The 13,441-nt window shown below is 52.2% G+C and overlaps 6 protein-coding genes across 6 annotated transcripts; 5 read left to right on the forward strand and 1 right to left on the reverse strand.

The window, feature by feature from the left end:
• Positions 1-285: 285 nt before the first annotated feature.
• PV05_00281 (acetoacetate-CoA ligase) lies at positions 286-2,876 on the forward strand. The gene is made up of 2 exons (XM_013465159.1): positions 286-897; positions 954-2,876. The coding sequence occupies exons 1-2, from the start codon at positions 667-669 to the stop codon at positions 2,805-2,807; spliced, it is 2,085 nt and encodes a 694-aa protein (XP_013320613.1). The 5' UTR covers positions 286-666; the 3' UTR covers positions 2,808-2,876.
• A 608-nt stretch (positions 2,877-3,484) lies between these two features.
• Positions 3,485-5,486, forward strand: PV05_00282 (uncharacterized protein). Its single transcript, XM_013465160.1, has one exon. The coding sequence runs from the start codon at positions 3,666-3,668 to the stop codon at positions 4,773-4,775; it is 1,110 nt and encodes a 369-aa protein (XP_013320614.1). The 5' UTR covers positions 3,485-3,665; the 3' UTR covers positions 4,776-5,486.
• A 243-nt stretch (positions 5,487-5,729) lies between these two features.
• Positions 5,730-7,808, forward strand: PV05_00283 (uncharacterized protein; the record flags this gene model as incomplete). Its single annotated transcript, XM_013465161.1, has 1 exon — positions 5,730-7,808. One exon carries the CDS (start codon positions 5,730-5,732, stop codon positions 7,476-7,478), a length of 1,749 nt encoding a protein of 582 aa, XP_013320615.1. The 3' UTR covers positions 7,479-7,808.
• On the forward strand, positions 7,796-8,513 carry PV05_00284 (uncharacterized protein). Its single transcript, XM_013465162.1, has 2 exons — positions 7,796-8,228; positions 8,278-8,513. The coding sequence occupies exons 1-2, from the start codon at positions 8,018-8,020 to the stop codon at positions 8,379-8,381; spliced, it is 315 nt and encodes a 104-aa protein (XP_013320616.1). The 5' UTR covers positions 7,796-8,017; the 3' UTR covers positions 8,382-8,513.
• Positions 8,514-9,032: 519 nt separating this feature from the next.
• PV05_00285 (uncharacterized protein) lies at positions 9,033-10,770 on the forward strand. Its single transcript, XM_013465163.1, has one exon. The coding sequence runs from the start codon at positions 9,129-9,131 to the stop codon at positions 10,500-10,502; it is 1,374 nt and encodes a 457-aa protein (XP_013320617.1). The 5' UTR covers positions 9,033-9,128; the 3' UTR covers positions 10,503-10,770.
• Positions 10,745-13,332, reverse strand: PV05_00286 (uncharacterized protein). Its single transcript, XM_013465164.1, has one exon. It carries the CDS (start codon positions 13,073-13,075, stop codon positions 11,054-11,056), a length of 2,022 nt encoding a protein of 673 aa, XP_013320618.1. The 5' UTR covers positions 13,076-13,332; the 3' UTR covers positions 10,745-11,053.
• Between the last annotated feature and the right edge of the window lie 109 nt (positions 13,333-13,441).

Below are 13,441 nucleotides of genomic sequence, written 5' to 3' on the forward strand. Positions count from 1 at the left end.
GACTAGCTGGACGAATAACAGGGGCGCCCAGCTGGCAGCATTATCCGTCCGCCGCCTATGGGTGGCCCATTAATTAATAGGGGTACCCACCGAAGAACCATCATGGACTAACTGTTTGGCCCGTTATTGGCATCAATTTGTGTCGCCCAGGCGGGCCGTGAAAAGATCGAAAAACTTTGCTCCCCTTGCAGCAACGCAGGTGAGGTCATGATCATGCTACAGTGGATTGACTACTCGTACTGCACTTTTACTGTGATACGACTTTCGACTTTTTGTTTGATGACAGTGTGATTGTTGCCCAGGCACCCCGTATGAATACTCATGTGACAGGGAATCGATTTCGAGATCTCGATAGATGAGTCGGGCAGCTCTGCTGAAAATCGACAGCACTGCGACCTGCTTCAATGCGGTTTGTTTCGCTTTCTCGCTTTGTCCATACTCGAAATCTTGGGTATCCTTGACCTCCAAGATCTAGGTACGGTGAAGCCGCCGAACAACGATGTTCTCGGCCGGAAGAATTTCGCCCTGGCCTGGTCAGTCCGAGGCTCAACAGCTTCGCGAATGCACCCGTAAGATTTCGTTCCTGGGCCCACTTAAAAGTTCCTGGGGAAGTGCTTGAAGAATGCGCCCGTCATCGGTTTCCTCCTCCATGATCAATCATTCGCAATGGCTCAAAATGGCGTGAATGGGATGCATGACGAAACTGTCGAGCTTTGGAGACATCCTCATCCAGAGAAATCCGAGTTTTATGCTTTCCAGCAGCATGTCGCAAAGAAGCATGGTGTCCCAACAACTGCCTACCATGACCTCTGGCAATGGAGTGTTGATCACCCAGGCGCCTTTTGGGAGGAGGTCTATAACTATACGGGAATAAGAGCGCATAAACGGTATGATTTTGTAAGTGGAGCCTGACTAGAAGCAAACTGCGGACGTGTACTGACTCAAGGCGACAGGTCCTGGACGAGTCCTTGCCCATGTTCCCTAAGCCGACCTTCTTTGCTGGCTGCGAGTTGAATTTCGCTGAAAACCTCCTGTTCCCTGCTTCAAATCCTCCACCCGACTCTCTCGCCATCATCGCGGCCACAGAACAGACTCGTGAGCAAGTGACATGGGCAGAGCTGCGAGAGCGTGTCCGGTTATGCGCCGCAGCCATGGAGGCTTATGGCCTCAAACAAGGGGAAAGAGTGGCGGGTTACCTTGCAAATCATGCGAATGCAGTCATCGCCATGCTTGCAGCAACCTCCCTGGGTGCAATATGGTCCGGGGTCAGCCCTGATACTGGCGTGCATGCGGTCCTCGACAGACTGAAGCAAATCGAGCCTGTTTTACTTTTAGCAGACAATGCGGTGACATACAATGGCAAGACTCACGAAACTCACAGCAAGATATCCCATGTCATTGCTGACCTACCATCAATCCGGAACGTTGTCATATTCCAGACAGTCGCAGGACATCATTTCGACCTACCGTCTCTGGAACGTCAGCCCAACACTACGGTGGAGACATATTCTACTTTCTTGTCTAAAGGCCATTCTGCACGACCTCTGGAATTTACATATCTTCATCCCGAACACCCCGTATATATCCTCTATTCCTCCGGCACGACTGGAATTCCGAAGCCGATTGTGCATGCTTCCCTGGGCACACTTCTCCAACACAAGAAGGAGCATCTAATACAGTCCGGTATCAGACCCGGCGAGAGACTACTTTACTTTACTACAGTTACGTGGATGATGTGGCATTGGCTAGTGTCAGGCCTTGCAAGTGGAGCGACTATTGTGGTATACGACGGGTCACCGTTCCAGCCTCATAAAGAGATGAGTATGCCACTACTTATCGATGAACTAAAACTCAATCATTTCGGGACGTCGGCTAAGTACCTCTCCGTCCTTGAGCAAGCCAACCTCCTCCCGAGAGAAGCGTCTCCCAAGACCGCAACACTCGAATCTCTCAAGTCAATATTTTCCACCGGCTCCCCTCTCGCACCGAGCACGTTTCAATACGTCTACAAGAACCTCTCGCCACCGTCACCACATCCTGGCATTCTCTTGGGCTCAATAACCGGCGGCACCGATATCATCTCTCTTTTTGGCGCGCCTTGTTCCATCCTTCCGGTGTATATGGGTGAAATTCAATGCCGCGGCCTGGGTATGTCTGTCAAGGCCTTCGCGCCTGACGGCACGGACATCTCATGCACAGGTCAAGCAGGCGAACTTGTGTGCACCGTGCCTTTTCCTTGTCAACCGTGCATGTTCTGGCCTCCAGGCCCTAAAGGGGAGGCGCGGTACAAATCTTCATACTTCGAATCGTTCAAAGATCAGAAATCGGGAGAGCCTATTTGGACCCACGGAGACTTTGTCCGCTTCAACCCTAAGACCGGCGGTATCTGGATGCTCGGTCGTTCCGATGGTGTTCTCAATCCAATGGGGGTCCGCTTCGGGTCAAGCGAGATCTACAACATTTTGCTCAAGCACTTTGCGAGAGAAGTCGAAGATGCACTGTGCATAGGACGTAAGCGCGAGCAGGATGTGGACGAAGTGGTGGTTCTGTTCCTCAAGATGTCTGCCGGTCAGAGCTTCTCCAGCGAACTCTCACACAGAATACAAGCAGTCGTCAAGAAAGAGCTCAGTGCGAGACATGTACCAAAAATCATAGACGAATGTCCCGAGATACCGGTCACTACGAATGGCAAGAAGGTGGAGGGTGCCGTGAAGCAAATCCTCAGTGGACTGAACATTAAAACAAGTGCAAGCGTGGCCAATAGCAGCTGCCTGGATTGGTACAAGCAGTGGGCAGAGTCGCATTAGAATGCTGAATTCCATGACGCTTCACCAGTACCTACTTTTAATATCACAGAAATGGCAGTGCATTGCTCCCGTTCAAGTTGCGAGTTCCAGCTTAACCATGATTTACAGAGTAGTCCTGACCATAGTGGACGTTTATCTTTCCCTAAGTGGTAACATAATTGCCCCATTCGGACGATAATCTCTGTTTTCATCAGCCGACAACACAAAAGAATAAGCGCTTCACCAGCCTTATCGGCGAACATTTTTGAGCGCCCATCGCCCAGGAATTTGTTTTTGCCTCTGTCACGTGCTCTGTCAATAAAACCGCGTTGAATTTGATTTTTAGACCCATGATGACCCCCCTCAGACCCTCACGTGGATCTTCATTTTCTCCATTTTACAGCAGGGCTCGCGTCACACCTGAACACCTACGGTCTCTAGACTCCCGGACGCCATTGTGCCTTGCTGGCAATAAAATGCTTGAAAATCTGCTTGGACTCCCAGTCAGGGGTCAACGGTCACTATTTTTGTCTTAGCTAGTTCCATTACCACATTCAACTGATTTCGAGGCGGGGACTAGCAAGTCTCGGCTTCGCTTTAGATAACCGTGATGCGAAATTGCTACCTACCTTTGTGCGGGTCAACCCCTTTATCCGTGCCAGTGCTTTTTGGATTGATTCGAGCGCGGGAATAAGGTAAGTTAGTATGGAGCGATGAAAACGATAACGATTCTATCTTGTAAGTCATTCTCCGATTCAAGTTGTGATATCTGCGGAGACCTCTTGTGTCGTCGACAAAGACAAGCCCAAATATCCTGGCTGAAGGAAGCCTCATTCGCAATACGTGGTTGGCGAGGCGCGCTCATATCTCGCCGCCGCCATGCAAAGATTAACCAAGATTGCCCTCTCGGTCCTCTCGCTGGCATTCATCATTCTCTCCGTGGCCTTCCTGGAGGTCAAGGCCCCCAGATATTCTCTAAGCAACTCCTCTCAGTCAATTTCAACTTTCGTATCGAGCACCCTAGGGCAAGTATCAGGCAAACTGTCACACCTTAACTCAACAACAATAACAACCACCACCACCACCACCACCACCACCACCGACAGAAAATATGCCTACGCCACATTCTACTCCTCTCCCGTCAACGACACCCGACCCGACGATGAGGACAAATACTTCACAGCGACTCGCGTGCTTCTGTACCAGCTACTCCACCATCCTTCGACAAAGACACAGCACGACTATCCTTTGCTAATCCTGGTGCCTAATCACGTCGACGCTCGCAAAACCGACCTCCTCGCCCGCGAAGGTGCCACGATCATCCGAACTGACATCCTCAACCCCAACGACACGACCTGGATCCACCCCGCCCGCGAAAGCTGGGCCGAGCAGTTCACCAAACTCCGCTTATTCAACATGACCCAATTCTCCCGGATCGCCTTCATCGACAGCGACATGCTCCTCATCCGCAGCCTCGATGGGATGTTTGAGGAAGATGTCGTTCAAAACCCCATGATCCCAGTATCATCGATCGAACTGAAGTCCGACGAAGGCCCACTCCCGTTCGATTACGTCTTCGCCGGTGTCTCCGACGCGGGTGGCCCTCACCACGACAGTGTCCCGGACGAGCATGACAACGTCAACGGCGGATTCTGGGTCATGCGTCCCGACCCGGTCCTGTACGCTTACTATCTCAGCGTGATGAACCTACAGGGCCGGTTCGACGACTCGACAATGGAGCAAGGACTGTTCAATTACGCGCACCGCATGGACGGCCCGATGCCGTACCGCCACCTCAAGACGGGGAAGTGGAACATGAATTGGCCAAGTTATGGGGACGTGGAGCGAGGAGCCGCCAGTGTGCATGATAAATTCTGGGATCCGGGCAATGCGGATTGGATTGATAGACAGCTTGTTGAAATGTGGTGGAGGATGCAAGGAGAGATGGAAGGGTTCTGGCTCAGAGCACAGAAGGATGGGACGTACTGAAGAGTAACATCAAACTACTCTTCAGTATCGACGACGGCGCACACCACCCACATATATTCGCGTAAGGTGAATACTATGCCGCAGGGGATTATTTCACAAGCTGGAACAGGTTATTAGCCATTTCAGACCGAGCACATGATGTCCGGGCTACGGCAAAAAGAGACGGGAGCATGGCCGATTGACTGGACTGTGAGACGAACGAGAAGAACGCTATGCTGCCACCTCATGTGGTGTAGCGGACGGGCTGATAGTTCCTGTGTCCGAAAGACTACGTTTCTCGGTGCGGAGAGCACCCATTCTCTCCAGACAGCCAAAGAGACCCTCAGCCTCGTCTGAGACCAAAGCCGCCTGTGGGAATCTCTTCAGGCTACTCTCTCTTGGTTATATCTCCAAAAGTCAACGAACTGGTCTTCGATCCCACGGATTGACACTCGAGCCCTGGCGGAAATGATTTCTCGGTGGGATGGGAGATTAGGACAAACAGAGCCAAAATACATGTTGCAGGATTGGTCAGCTTCTGAGATGCAAGGGTTCAGACGAAACACGTTGAGCCGTGCCAAGATGAAGTGCACGAGCTTGAGAAGTTCTATAGCTGCTACACCTGGCTAGAAGAAATGATGAACGCATATCAAGTCCAGGGGAGAAAACGGCCTCGACGGTAACTCGCAAGCTTGGCAAACAAAAGCCACCTGCAACTCCAGAAGTTAAAGTGAAGTTCTATTGGTCTTATAACCTGGTAATTCCATCCCTGGTGACTCTTGTTCTCAGAAACACTTTATGCAGAACAAATCTTGTAGAGCCTGAATTTCGATAGGAGATATCCGCTCTCACGCATTGTTCAATCCTCAACAAGCAACCCGGAAAGAAGCATGAATACCTAGTGTTTCTCAGTAATTGGCCAGAAAATGAAACCGCTTGTCCCTGGTCGCCAACCTACGAATCGATACGAAGACAATGACAATCGAAGGTCGTAGCCTCGTCGAGGGAGCTGCCTCCGGAGATCTCCTGGTGTCGAATGTTGCGCTGAGCTGCTGGGGCGGCGTCGATTCTGAGACTGGGATTGTTGTTGATCAGCATCATCCTCTCAAGGGCGACTGCCTTACAGGTCGGATCCTCGCTATCCCTTGCGGTCGAGGATCATGTACCGGAAGTGGCATCATCCTCGAGCTCCTGCTGCGCAAACGAGGACCGGCAGCTCTGGTCTTTCACCATGTTGAAGAGATCCTTACGCTCGGTGTCATGATCGCGAGAGCAATGTTTGGGCGCTCAATTCCTGTTCTCGTCATATCCGCGAAAGACTTTTCACGTCTACGGAGCGGCCAGCCGGCCACTGTTCGAGGCTCGGAGCTTCTATTTGGATACGGCGCGTCAGAGGCACAGGGTTCTTCTGTACCACAGCTTGGCGCAACTTCCTCAAGGAGCGTCAAGCTCACACAAAGAGACGAACGTACGCTGGCCGGCGCGTTTGGTCCGGCAGCTAAGCTGGCTATGGAGATTCTAGTCAGTGTGGCTGAGATGCAAGGCGCAAAGGCCTTCCTTGACGTCTCTCAAGCTCATATTGATGCTTGCATCTACATTGGACCGGCAAGCCTCGACTTCGCAGAGACATTCCTGTCACTAGGTGCCAAGTTTGCTGTTCCGACAACCTTGAACTCGATATCCATTGATCAGCGCCGCTGGAAAGAGATCGGAATGGATCCAGTCCTGGCAAAAGAAGCCCAGAGGCTAGCACAAGCGTACATGTCGATGGGTGCAGCAATGAGCTTTACATGTGCACCTTACCTGCTTCGCACAGCACCTGGAGCCGGCGAGGACATTGGCTGGGCCGAGTCCAATGCAGTCGTGTTTGCCAACAGCGTCTTAGGCGCCCGGACTCAAAAGTATCCCGACTTCCTCGATGTATGCATTGCTTTGACAGGACGGGCCCCGGCTGCTGGGTGCCATCTGGAGCAACATCGCTTGCCAAAGTTGAAAGTCATTGTAAACAGCTTTTTCGAGGCCGATGACACATTTTATCCGCTGCTAGGGTATCATATTGGCGCACTAGCAGGACCTGATATCCCACTGATAAGTGGTTTGGAGAGTCTGGATCCAAGTATATCAGACCTAAAGGCGTTTGGAGCGGCTTTTGCCACGACAGCCTCGGCACCAATGTTCCATATCCGGGGCGTGACACCTGAAGCAGACAAAGTGAGCCTATCCAGTGCAGGGCTGCCTAGCCATGCAGTCAGTAGAGAAGTCCTGAGGAATTCTTGGTATCAGCTGAACACGGCAACCGATTCCTCGGTAGGACTTGTGTCGCTCGGCAATCCTCATTTCTCGTTGGAAGAATTTGCAACGCTCGCAAGGCTATGCTCAGGTTGGAGAAAGCATGCCAACGTGGAAATCGTCGTGACCACAAGTCGAACTGTCAGTGAGAAGGCTTCTGAAGCGGGGTTTCTCGATATCTTGAACGATTTCGGTGCTCGTGTGATCACGGATACCTGTTGGTGCATGCTAGGTGAGCCAGTAGTGCCCATCCGTGCGAAGAACATCATGACGAATTCTGCAAAATATGCGCATTATGCACCAGGGATGGTGCAGCGAGGGGTTCATTTTGGCAGTTTGTCGAGATGTGTGGAAGCAGCATGCAAGGGGGAAGTTGGGCCTGCCATGCCGGAGTGGCTGACTGAGGACAGACTCGAGCTGAAGTACATGGATTGAGTATCTGTCGCCAGGACGACCAAGTCTGATCGGACGTTGCTCGCTTTCCACACAAAGGTGTGGAGGCTTCAAGTGCTGAAAGCCTGAGTGAAGGTCTCACCATGCGCCATGACGCAAGATATCTCTTTCAGCTGAGTTGACTCTGTCAAGATCACGATTGAAACGTTGCGTTGGTCGGGGCATCCCTGAAGTGTGGAAGTGGCGCCCAAAGAGCACCAAGCTTCCATCATGGTTAAGGTCAAAAGCTTGGAATGCTTGTCTGACATGAGACACAGGGCCTTCCAGGGTAAGGACCACTTAGCGACCTCGCCCTGCCCTATCCACGTCATAGTCTCTAGTGACAGGGTGGGATCGGAGGTCATCGTGCAAGGCACATCTCTGAGATCACGTCCTGTGACATCTTTGGTGGGCCAGCTCAAGACTTCGAAAGCTGTACCTCAACCACATATAAGGCCGCACTCCTTGCCAATTTCACCGAATGCTTATTCCACAAGCAGACACATTATAGGAAGCACATCGAAGCCATAACAACAGTCAAAATGGACAATATCGTCAGAGAAGGAGAACAATTCCTTGAGAACCAGGAAGGAAATCAGGGAAGCAGCCAGGGCATGGACCAAAGCAATCTCTTGGGCAGCCAGCAGAACTCCCAAGGCGGTCAGCCAAGCCAACAAGGACAATCAGACCAGCAGGGAGGAGGCATGATGAAAGGCTTTGAGCAGAATGCTGGAGATGCCTATGTCAACCAAGGTAGGAGGCGCTTCCTTGCCTTGCGGAAGAATTAGCTGACATTCAGCAGAGGTGAATCAATTCTTGGGCAAAGAAGGCGTACCCAACGCAGCAGACGGTGCGATCGACGGTGTTGTTGACACCGAGGTGAACAAGTTGGAAAAGGACTTCTAAACAACCCCTCGACTCCAGATCGTTGCACAGCAGCGTATTCATCGAAGCCCTGTCGGGCAACTCATTGGTGGCGCACCTCCAGAGATAGCTATGGGCACAGGAGGATCCATACGGAGTAGATCATATACAAACCATCAACAGCAGCATTGCGCAATGCGCTTTGGCCATTTCGCAAGTCAAACGCTTCTGGTGCCTGTCTTATCGCCTGGACATTCGCCGTAACTACAGCCCCACGGCTTGCGGCCTGAATTGGGACGTCGCATCCCAGAGGAGGTTGAAGCTATCATAGACACAATAGTTACCAGAAGAGAACCGACAGATGTGTTGGCTGAGAGAGATCACAGCCCAGAGCCACAGAGAACAGGGTCTGCTCTGTTGTGCGCTTCTGGAAATCTTGCTTTCCTTTTGAATGCGAGCTAGGCCTAGACTGAGAGAACAGTCCTTAAGGCGATGAGGACTTGAGAGAACCTTATTCAGCTCATAGCATTACAAATGATAGAGAAGTCGTGAGTCGAGGTGCTCGATTAATGGGCATGTTGAGGGAGGATGGGAGGCAAAATTGCTTGGCTAAACATCAACGCCTCCGTTCACATGCGGAGAACAAAATCTTGGCTGCGGCTTTCATCATCATCCGTCCTTTCTTTATCGTACCGAACTTCACAGATGCTTCTTTTGCCCACCGTTGCTGTTTGGTCGCCGTCACCATTATGTGAGTTGTAACATGTGTTTGATATCTCTGACTCAAGTATGAGTTCCCCTCCGGCCTCTTTAGGTGACTTATTATCCCACTCTCCCGGCCGCGAATTCGAGCAAACTCCTCACCGAGTTCTCCCACCCCGTCCATCTCAGACTCCGCCACAGAGACCCGCACAACCTCCTCGCCTTCCCTCTTCCCCGAGACTCTTCCGCGAATTCTTCGATGCTATGTCAGATACTGCTTCTCGTAGGCAGGCCACTTTACCTCGAGCAAATTACCAAGATACAGTCCAGGACGTGAATCGAGCCTTACGCAGTGCAAACCGGGCGTTGCAGGAAGCGCAGGACGCATTTCACCAAGTTAGACGATTCAGACCAGGTACAAGGCCCGGTATAACTGAAAGCCGCGCTCTTAGGATCAGGCACGGGCTTCCATCAAATTCTCCCAGCCCACCAGACCATTCAGCGGAATCTCACTTCATCTCGCGAACAACGCACCCTCATGATTCCACCTCGAACCAGAGATCAAGGAGACTGAATACCCTCGACGAACCGGTCTACGGACAACCACCACGCCGTTTGCCTAACGCTGAGGCTGAGGATTCTTTGCCTGTTCTGAGACTCTTTCCAATACCAGCGACACACCTACCTCGACTGCCTCACCTTCAGGCCGATCACAACCGCCTCCAAGCCATCGTGGATCAGGAAGCTATAAACCGCCAACGAGAAAACCATTCGAGTTGGGAGCGCATGCAGGCTAGAAACCGAGACCAAATCCAATGCCGATCTCGAAACCCTTCCCCTGAAATGTCCCCTCCGCGCTCTTCCTCTTCGAGGAGAACCCGGCACCAGGCCTCGTCCCCACCCGCAGACCCTACGATAGAGTCAGTCGATCTTACTGGTGTCGATGACAATGCCGGGCTTTCTGCAGCGCTCGCGAAACAACGTGAAGATGCTATACTCTCACAAAATCCAGGGACGGAGGCAGGACGGACACCATTGACAGCATATAAATGTCCAGTATGTATGGACGTACCCACGGACGCTACGTCTACTATTTGCGGACACGTCTTCTGCCACCGCTGCATCATTGATACTCTCAACTGGTCTATCGAGCAGAGACGTGAAGATGCCCCCAGGAGTCGCAAGGTCAAGGGTGTTTGTCCGGTCTGTCGAAAGCAGCTAGATACCAAGGACATCCCAGGCCCAACGAGAAGTCTGGTACCGCTTGAGTTGAAATTGCTGGTCAGGAAGAGGAAGAGAGATGACAAGGGAAAGCAGAAGTTGGTGAAGGCCGAAACTATTAGTGATGATGAGGATGACGACGAAGGCAACGGAGCTGACAAGGAAACCCCCCGTGCACGGAAGCGGAAGCGCGAGACTACAGAAGACGCGATGTGGGAAGAGTTCATGGAGGTCAACTGACGTTATATTGTTTTTGATGATACCCACGAATTGCAACTCATGATGGCGTATGATAGATTGAACGGAAGACACGGACTACCGTGAGCATCAGCATGGCGTTTCAGGGACGAGTGCTAATATTTCGGATTTCATCGTGGAACACATTTGCATAGCACTCGACACCGTTTTCTCGCTTTGGTTGTGGACCACTCGGAGCAGTCAGTAGTTGAATGATAAGAAAAGTCTGAAAGCCAAACGTGAGAGCGTAGGCAGGATTGTATGGACATTATGATATGGGCGGCCCCTCCCAAACTTGTTACCTCTAGATGTTCTCTTGCTTGATCATTACTCAAGCTCTCCAGTTCCCATATGAACATCTCTGTACATACATTTCACCATTTACATCGAACCGTCTTCGTATTTTGACCCCAAAAAGTCGAGAGATTCTAACAGTAGTACCCACTGTCGAAACGACTTCAACCTGAGAGTAGTTCAAGCCAGAACCCTCTCCAACATTATACACATATATACACATGTACAAATATGGCCATTCAAAACCCGAGTGCCCACAATCAACTCTTCTGCAATCTCCTCCTCCTTCCCCTCGCAATGAGCGCTTTATTCGCCCACCTGACGACGTACCGTTCCATGACATCGCGCATGAGTAACAGGAAGACGACGGTACTCACGGGGGCGGCAATGATCCAGAAGAAGGCATCACTATGGAGCTGGACGCCGTCGAAGCGCACGAAATTCATGCCGAAATAGCCCGTCAAGAAACTCAGCGGGAGGAAGAAGCACGTGACGATGGTCAGTTGCTTCATGCTCTCGTTCTGATACGCCGAGACGGTGTTGAAGATCAGGTCGACCAGGTTGTCCGCGCTGCGGCGCATTTGGTCGTAGCCGTCCTGGATGAGCAGGGCGTGGTCCTCGACGTCGCCGAGGTACGTGATGGAGAGGGGTGAGATCTGCACGCCCGACGCAAAGTTGGACTGCCTCTTGTAGAAGGGCGGTTTGGTGGTGGTGTTGTGGGCAGTATGGGAGGTGTTCATGGGGTTGCCGTTTGCCGCCGAGGCCACGGACGGCGTGGGCTGGCGTGAATATATGCTGGCACTCTGGGCGTCGGATTTATGGTCCTTGAGTGCGCCGATGAGTTGGACGACGGGGGCGATGGCGTTGCGGAGGATGCCGATCTCGGAGGTCAGGATGTAGAGTGTGTTGGACTCGTGGATGTCTGGGTCCGTGAGCACGTCGAGTTCCAGGTCGCCTATGGCGTCTTGGTAGGCTGTTGTCACGGGAATGGCCAGGTCGATCATCGCGTCGAGGATGGCCTGCGCGAGCATGGACGCGTCGGCGGATTGTCGAAGGATGGTCCCTGGGGATTGCAGACGGCGGATGATGGGCGTCTGCACGTCGTGTGCCGAGTACTCGAAGAAGGAAATCACGGTGTTATCGACGCAGAGAAAGATCGAGACTTGTTCCATCGAGACGCCGATGCCGCGGTTCCGGAGTACTGCATGACGTTCCATATAGTCGATGCGGTCTTGGTTCGGGCCGGAATGGTAGCGTTGCATGGTACGGACCTTCTGGGGGGCCCAGGGTGATTCGATCTTGGAGGCATGGCGCAGTAAGTTGGACGGGTTTATTTGTTCGTTGAACGACTCGGCAGCGCTGGCTGATTGGCGTTTCTTTTTGGGCTTGAAGATGTCCTCCCAGAGGGAGAGAATGGCACCTTTCCGCTTCCTGGGGTGTTTGCGCATGCGCTCTTCTGTGATTATTCGCGCCTGATATTCCGAGTCCCGGTCCTTGACGGAACTATCGTCGTCGTTCTTATTGTCGTCGAAATAGTCGTCATCCTCCTGCTCGTCGAGGTTGATGAGCTTTTGTAGGGGCAAAACCATGTACGTGTGGTCGCTGTACCAATCGACCTTGGTGCGGTTCTTTGTGTTGATGAGGTCCTCAATGGCAAGCGGATGGAGGCGCTTGTGGTTTCCAAGGACCCTGATAACATCCCAGGACAAGCCATTGACATTAATCCAGCGGACGTCAGCCCACGGTTCCACGGGTTTCTGCAGGAATTCTTCGATATTATCATTATCCAGGTCGTAGGTGGACATTGCATCGTTGCTGAAGTCCACCACCGTGATCTCACATCTTTGCTGCAAGGTCTCGTAGTGTACAGACGTCGGATGTCCCTCACTGTAAGGCGGCGCAGGTTCGCTCGTGTTGATGCCAGGTTCCAATCCAGGTGCCCATCCAGTTGTTCTGCCCATGTCTGGTGCCCCGTATATCACGGTGTTTGTATTTGACCTGCCCCGTCTGCGTAGCGACTTCATTGTGGTCTTGGTATTCGCTGTATCCGAACGGTGGAGACCGTGTGAAGGAAAGTCCTCTCCATCATCCGAGTGCTTGTGCTGCATCACTTCCGGATTGTCCTCGATGTGAACGTGATGCGCCTCGCCGTGCTCTTGAGCTTCAACATCATGCGATCTTCGATGTTCTCGAGAAAACGGGGACCGCTCGGAACCTTCTGCAGAGTTTCTGTGGTGGGCAAGGACATGGCTGCCTGCGTGAGGCATTGGGATGGTCGGCATCAAGGTTTTATGCGCAATTTCCAGTTGGCTAGATGAATCTGCAGGTGCATAGAGGCGGAGGTCAGGGTCTCAGCGGAAGTAAACAAAGGTAGTAGTCAGCTATATGGGAGAGAATAGCGAACTGGCGGACTATTTTGCAGGATTTGCTCGGGACGACATCTGAGATCGAATGCGCATCGAAGTCAATAAACTCGGCGGCAGCCAGGAGAGGTCCTTTTGGTTTCAAAATGCAGAAGTCTTGAAGTCCTGTCCTTTCTGGGGCGGCGTGGGCGGTTCCAAGGCGAAGCTTTTGTGGTGGATCAAGCATTGTGGACTTAGAGGGCTCCGGGCATGGATGGGGGCCCTTCGAGGCGAGGATGAACCAGC

The sequence above is a fragment of the Exophiala xenobiotica genome, assembly GCF_000835505.1.
Source record: "Exophiala xenobiotica strain CBS 118157 unplaced genomic scaffold supercont1.1, whole genome shotgun sequence".
NCBI lineage: Eukaryota > Fungi > Ascomycota > Eurotiomycetes > Chaetothyriales > Herpotrichiellaceae > Exophiala > Exophiala xenobiotica.

What these genes read in the sequence shown, in the direction of transcription:
- PV05_00285 (XM_013465163.1), top strand. Translation starts at nt 9,129, where the DNA reads ATGAGTTCCCCTCCGGCCTCTTTAGGTGACTTATTATCCCACTCTCCC.
- PV05_00286 (XM_013465164.1), bottom strand. Translation starts at nt 13,075, where the DNA reads ATGCCGACCATCCCAATGCCTCACGCAGGCAGCCATGTCCTTGCCCAC.
- PV05_00282 (XM_013465160.1), top strand. Translation starts at nt 3,666, where the DNA reads ATGCAAAGATTAACCAAGATTGCCCTCTCGGTCCTCTCGCTGGCATTC.
- PV05_00284 (XM_013465162.1), top strand. Translation starts at nt 8,018, where the DNA reads ATGGACAATATCGTCAGAGAAGGAGAACAATTCCTTGAGAACCAGGAA. An exon ending in AGATGCCTATGTCAACCAAG is followed by an intron (nt 8,229 to 8,277) that starts GTAGGAGGCGCT and finishes GACATTCAGCAG; the next exon opens with AGGTGAATCAATTCTTGGGC.
- PV05_00281 (XM_013465159.1), top strand. Translation starts at nt 667, where the DNA reads ATGGCTCAAAATGGCGTGAATGGGATGCATGACGAAACTGTCGAGCTT. An exon ending in CGCATAAACGGTATGATTTT is followed by an intron (nt 898 to 953) that starts GTAAGTGGAGCC and finishes TCAAGGCGACAG; the next exon opens with GTCCTGGACGAGTCCTTGCC.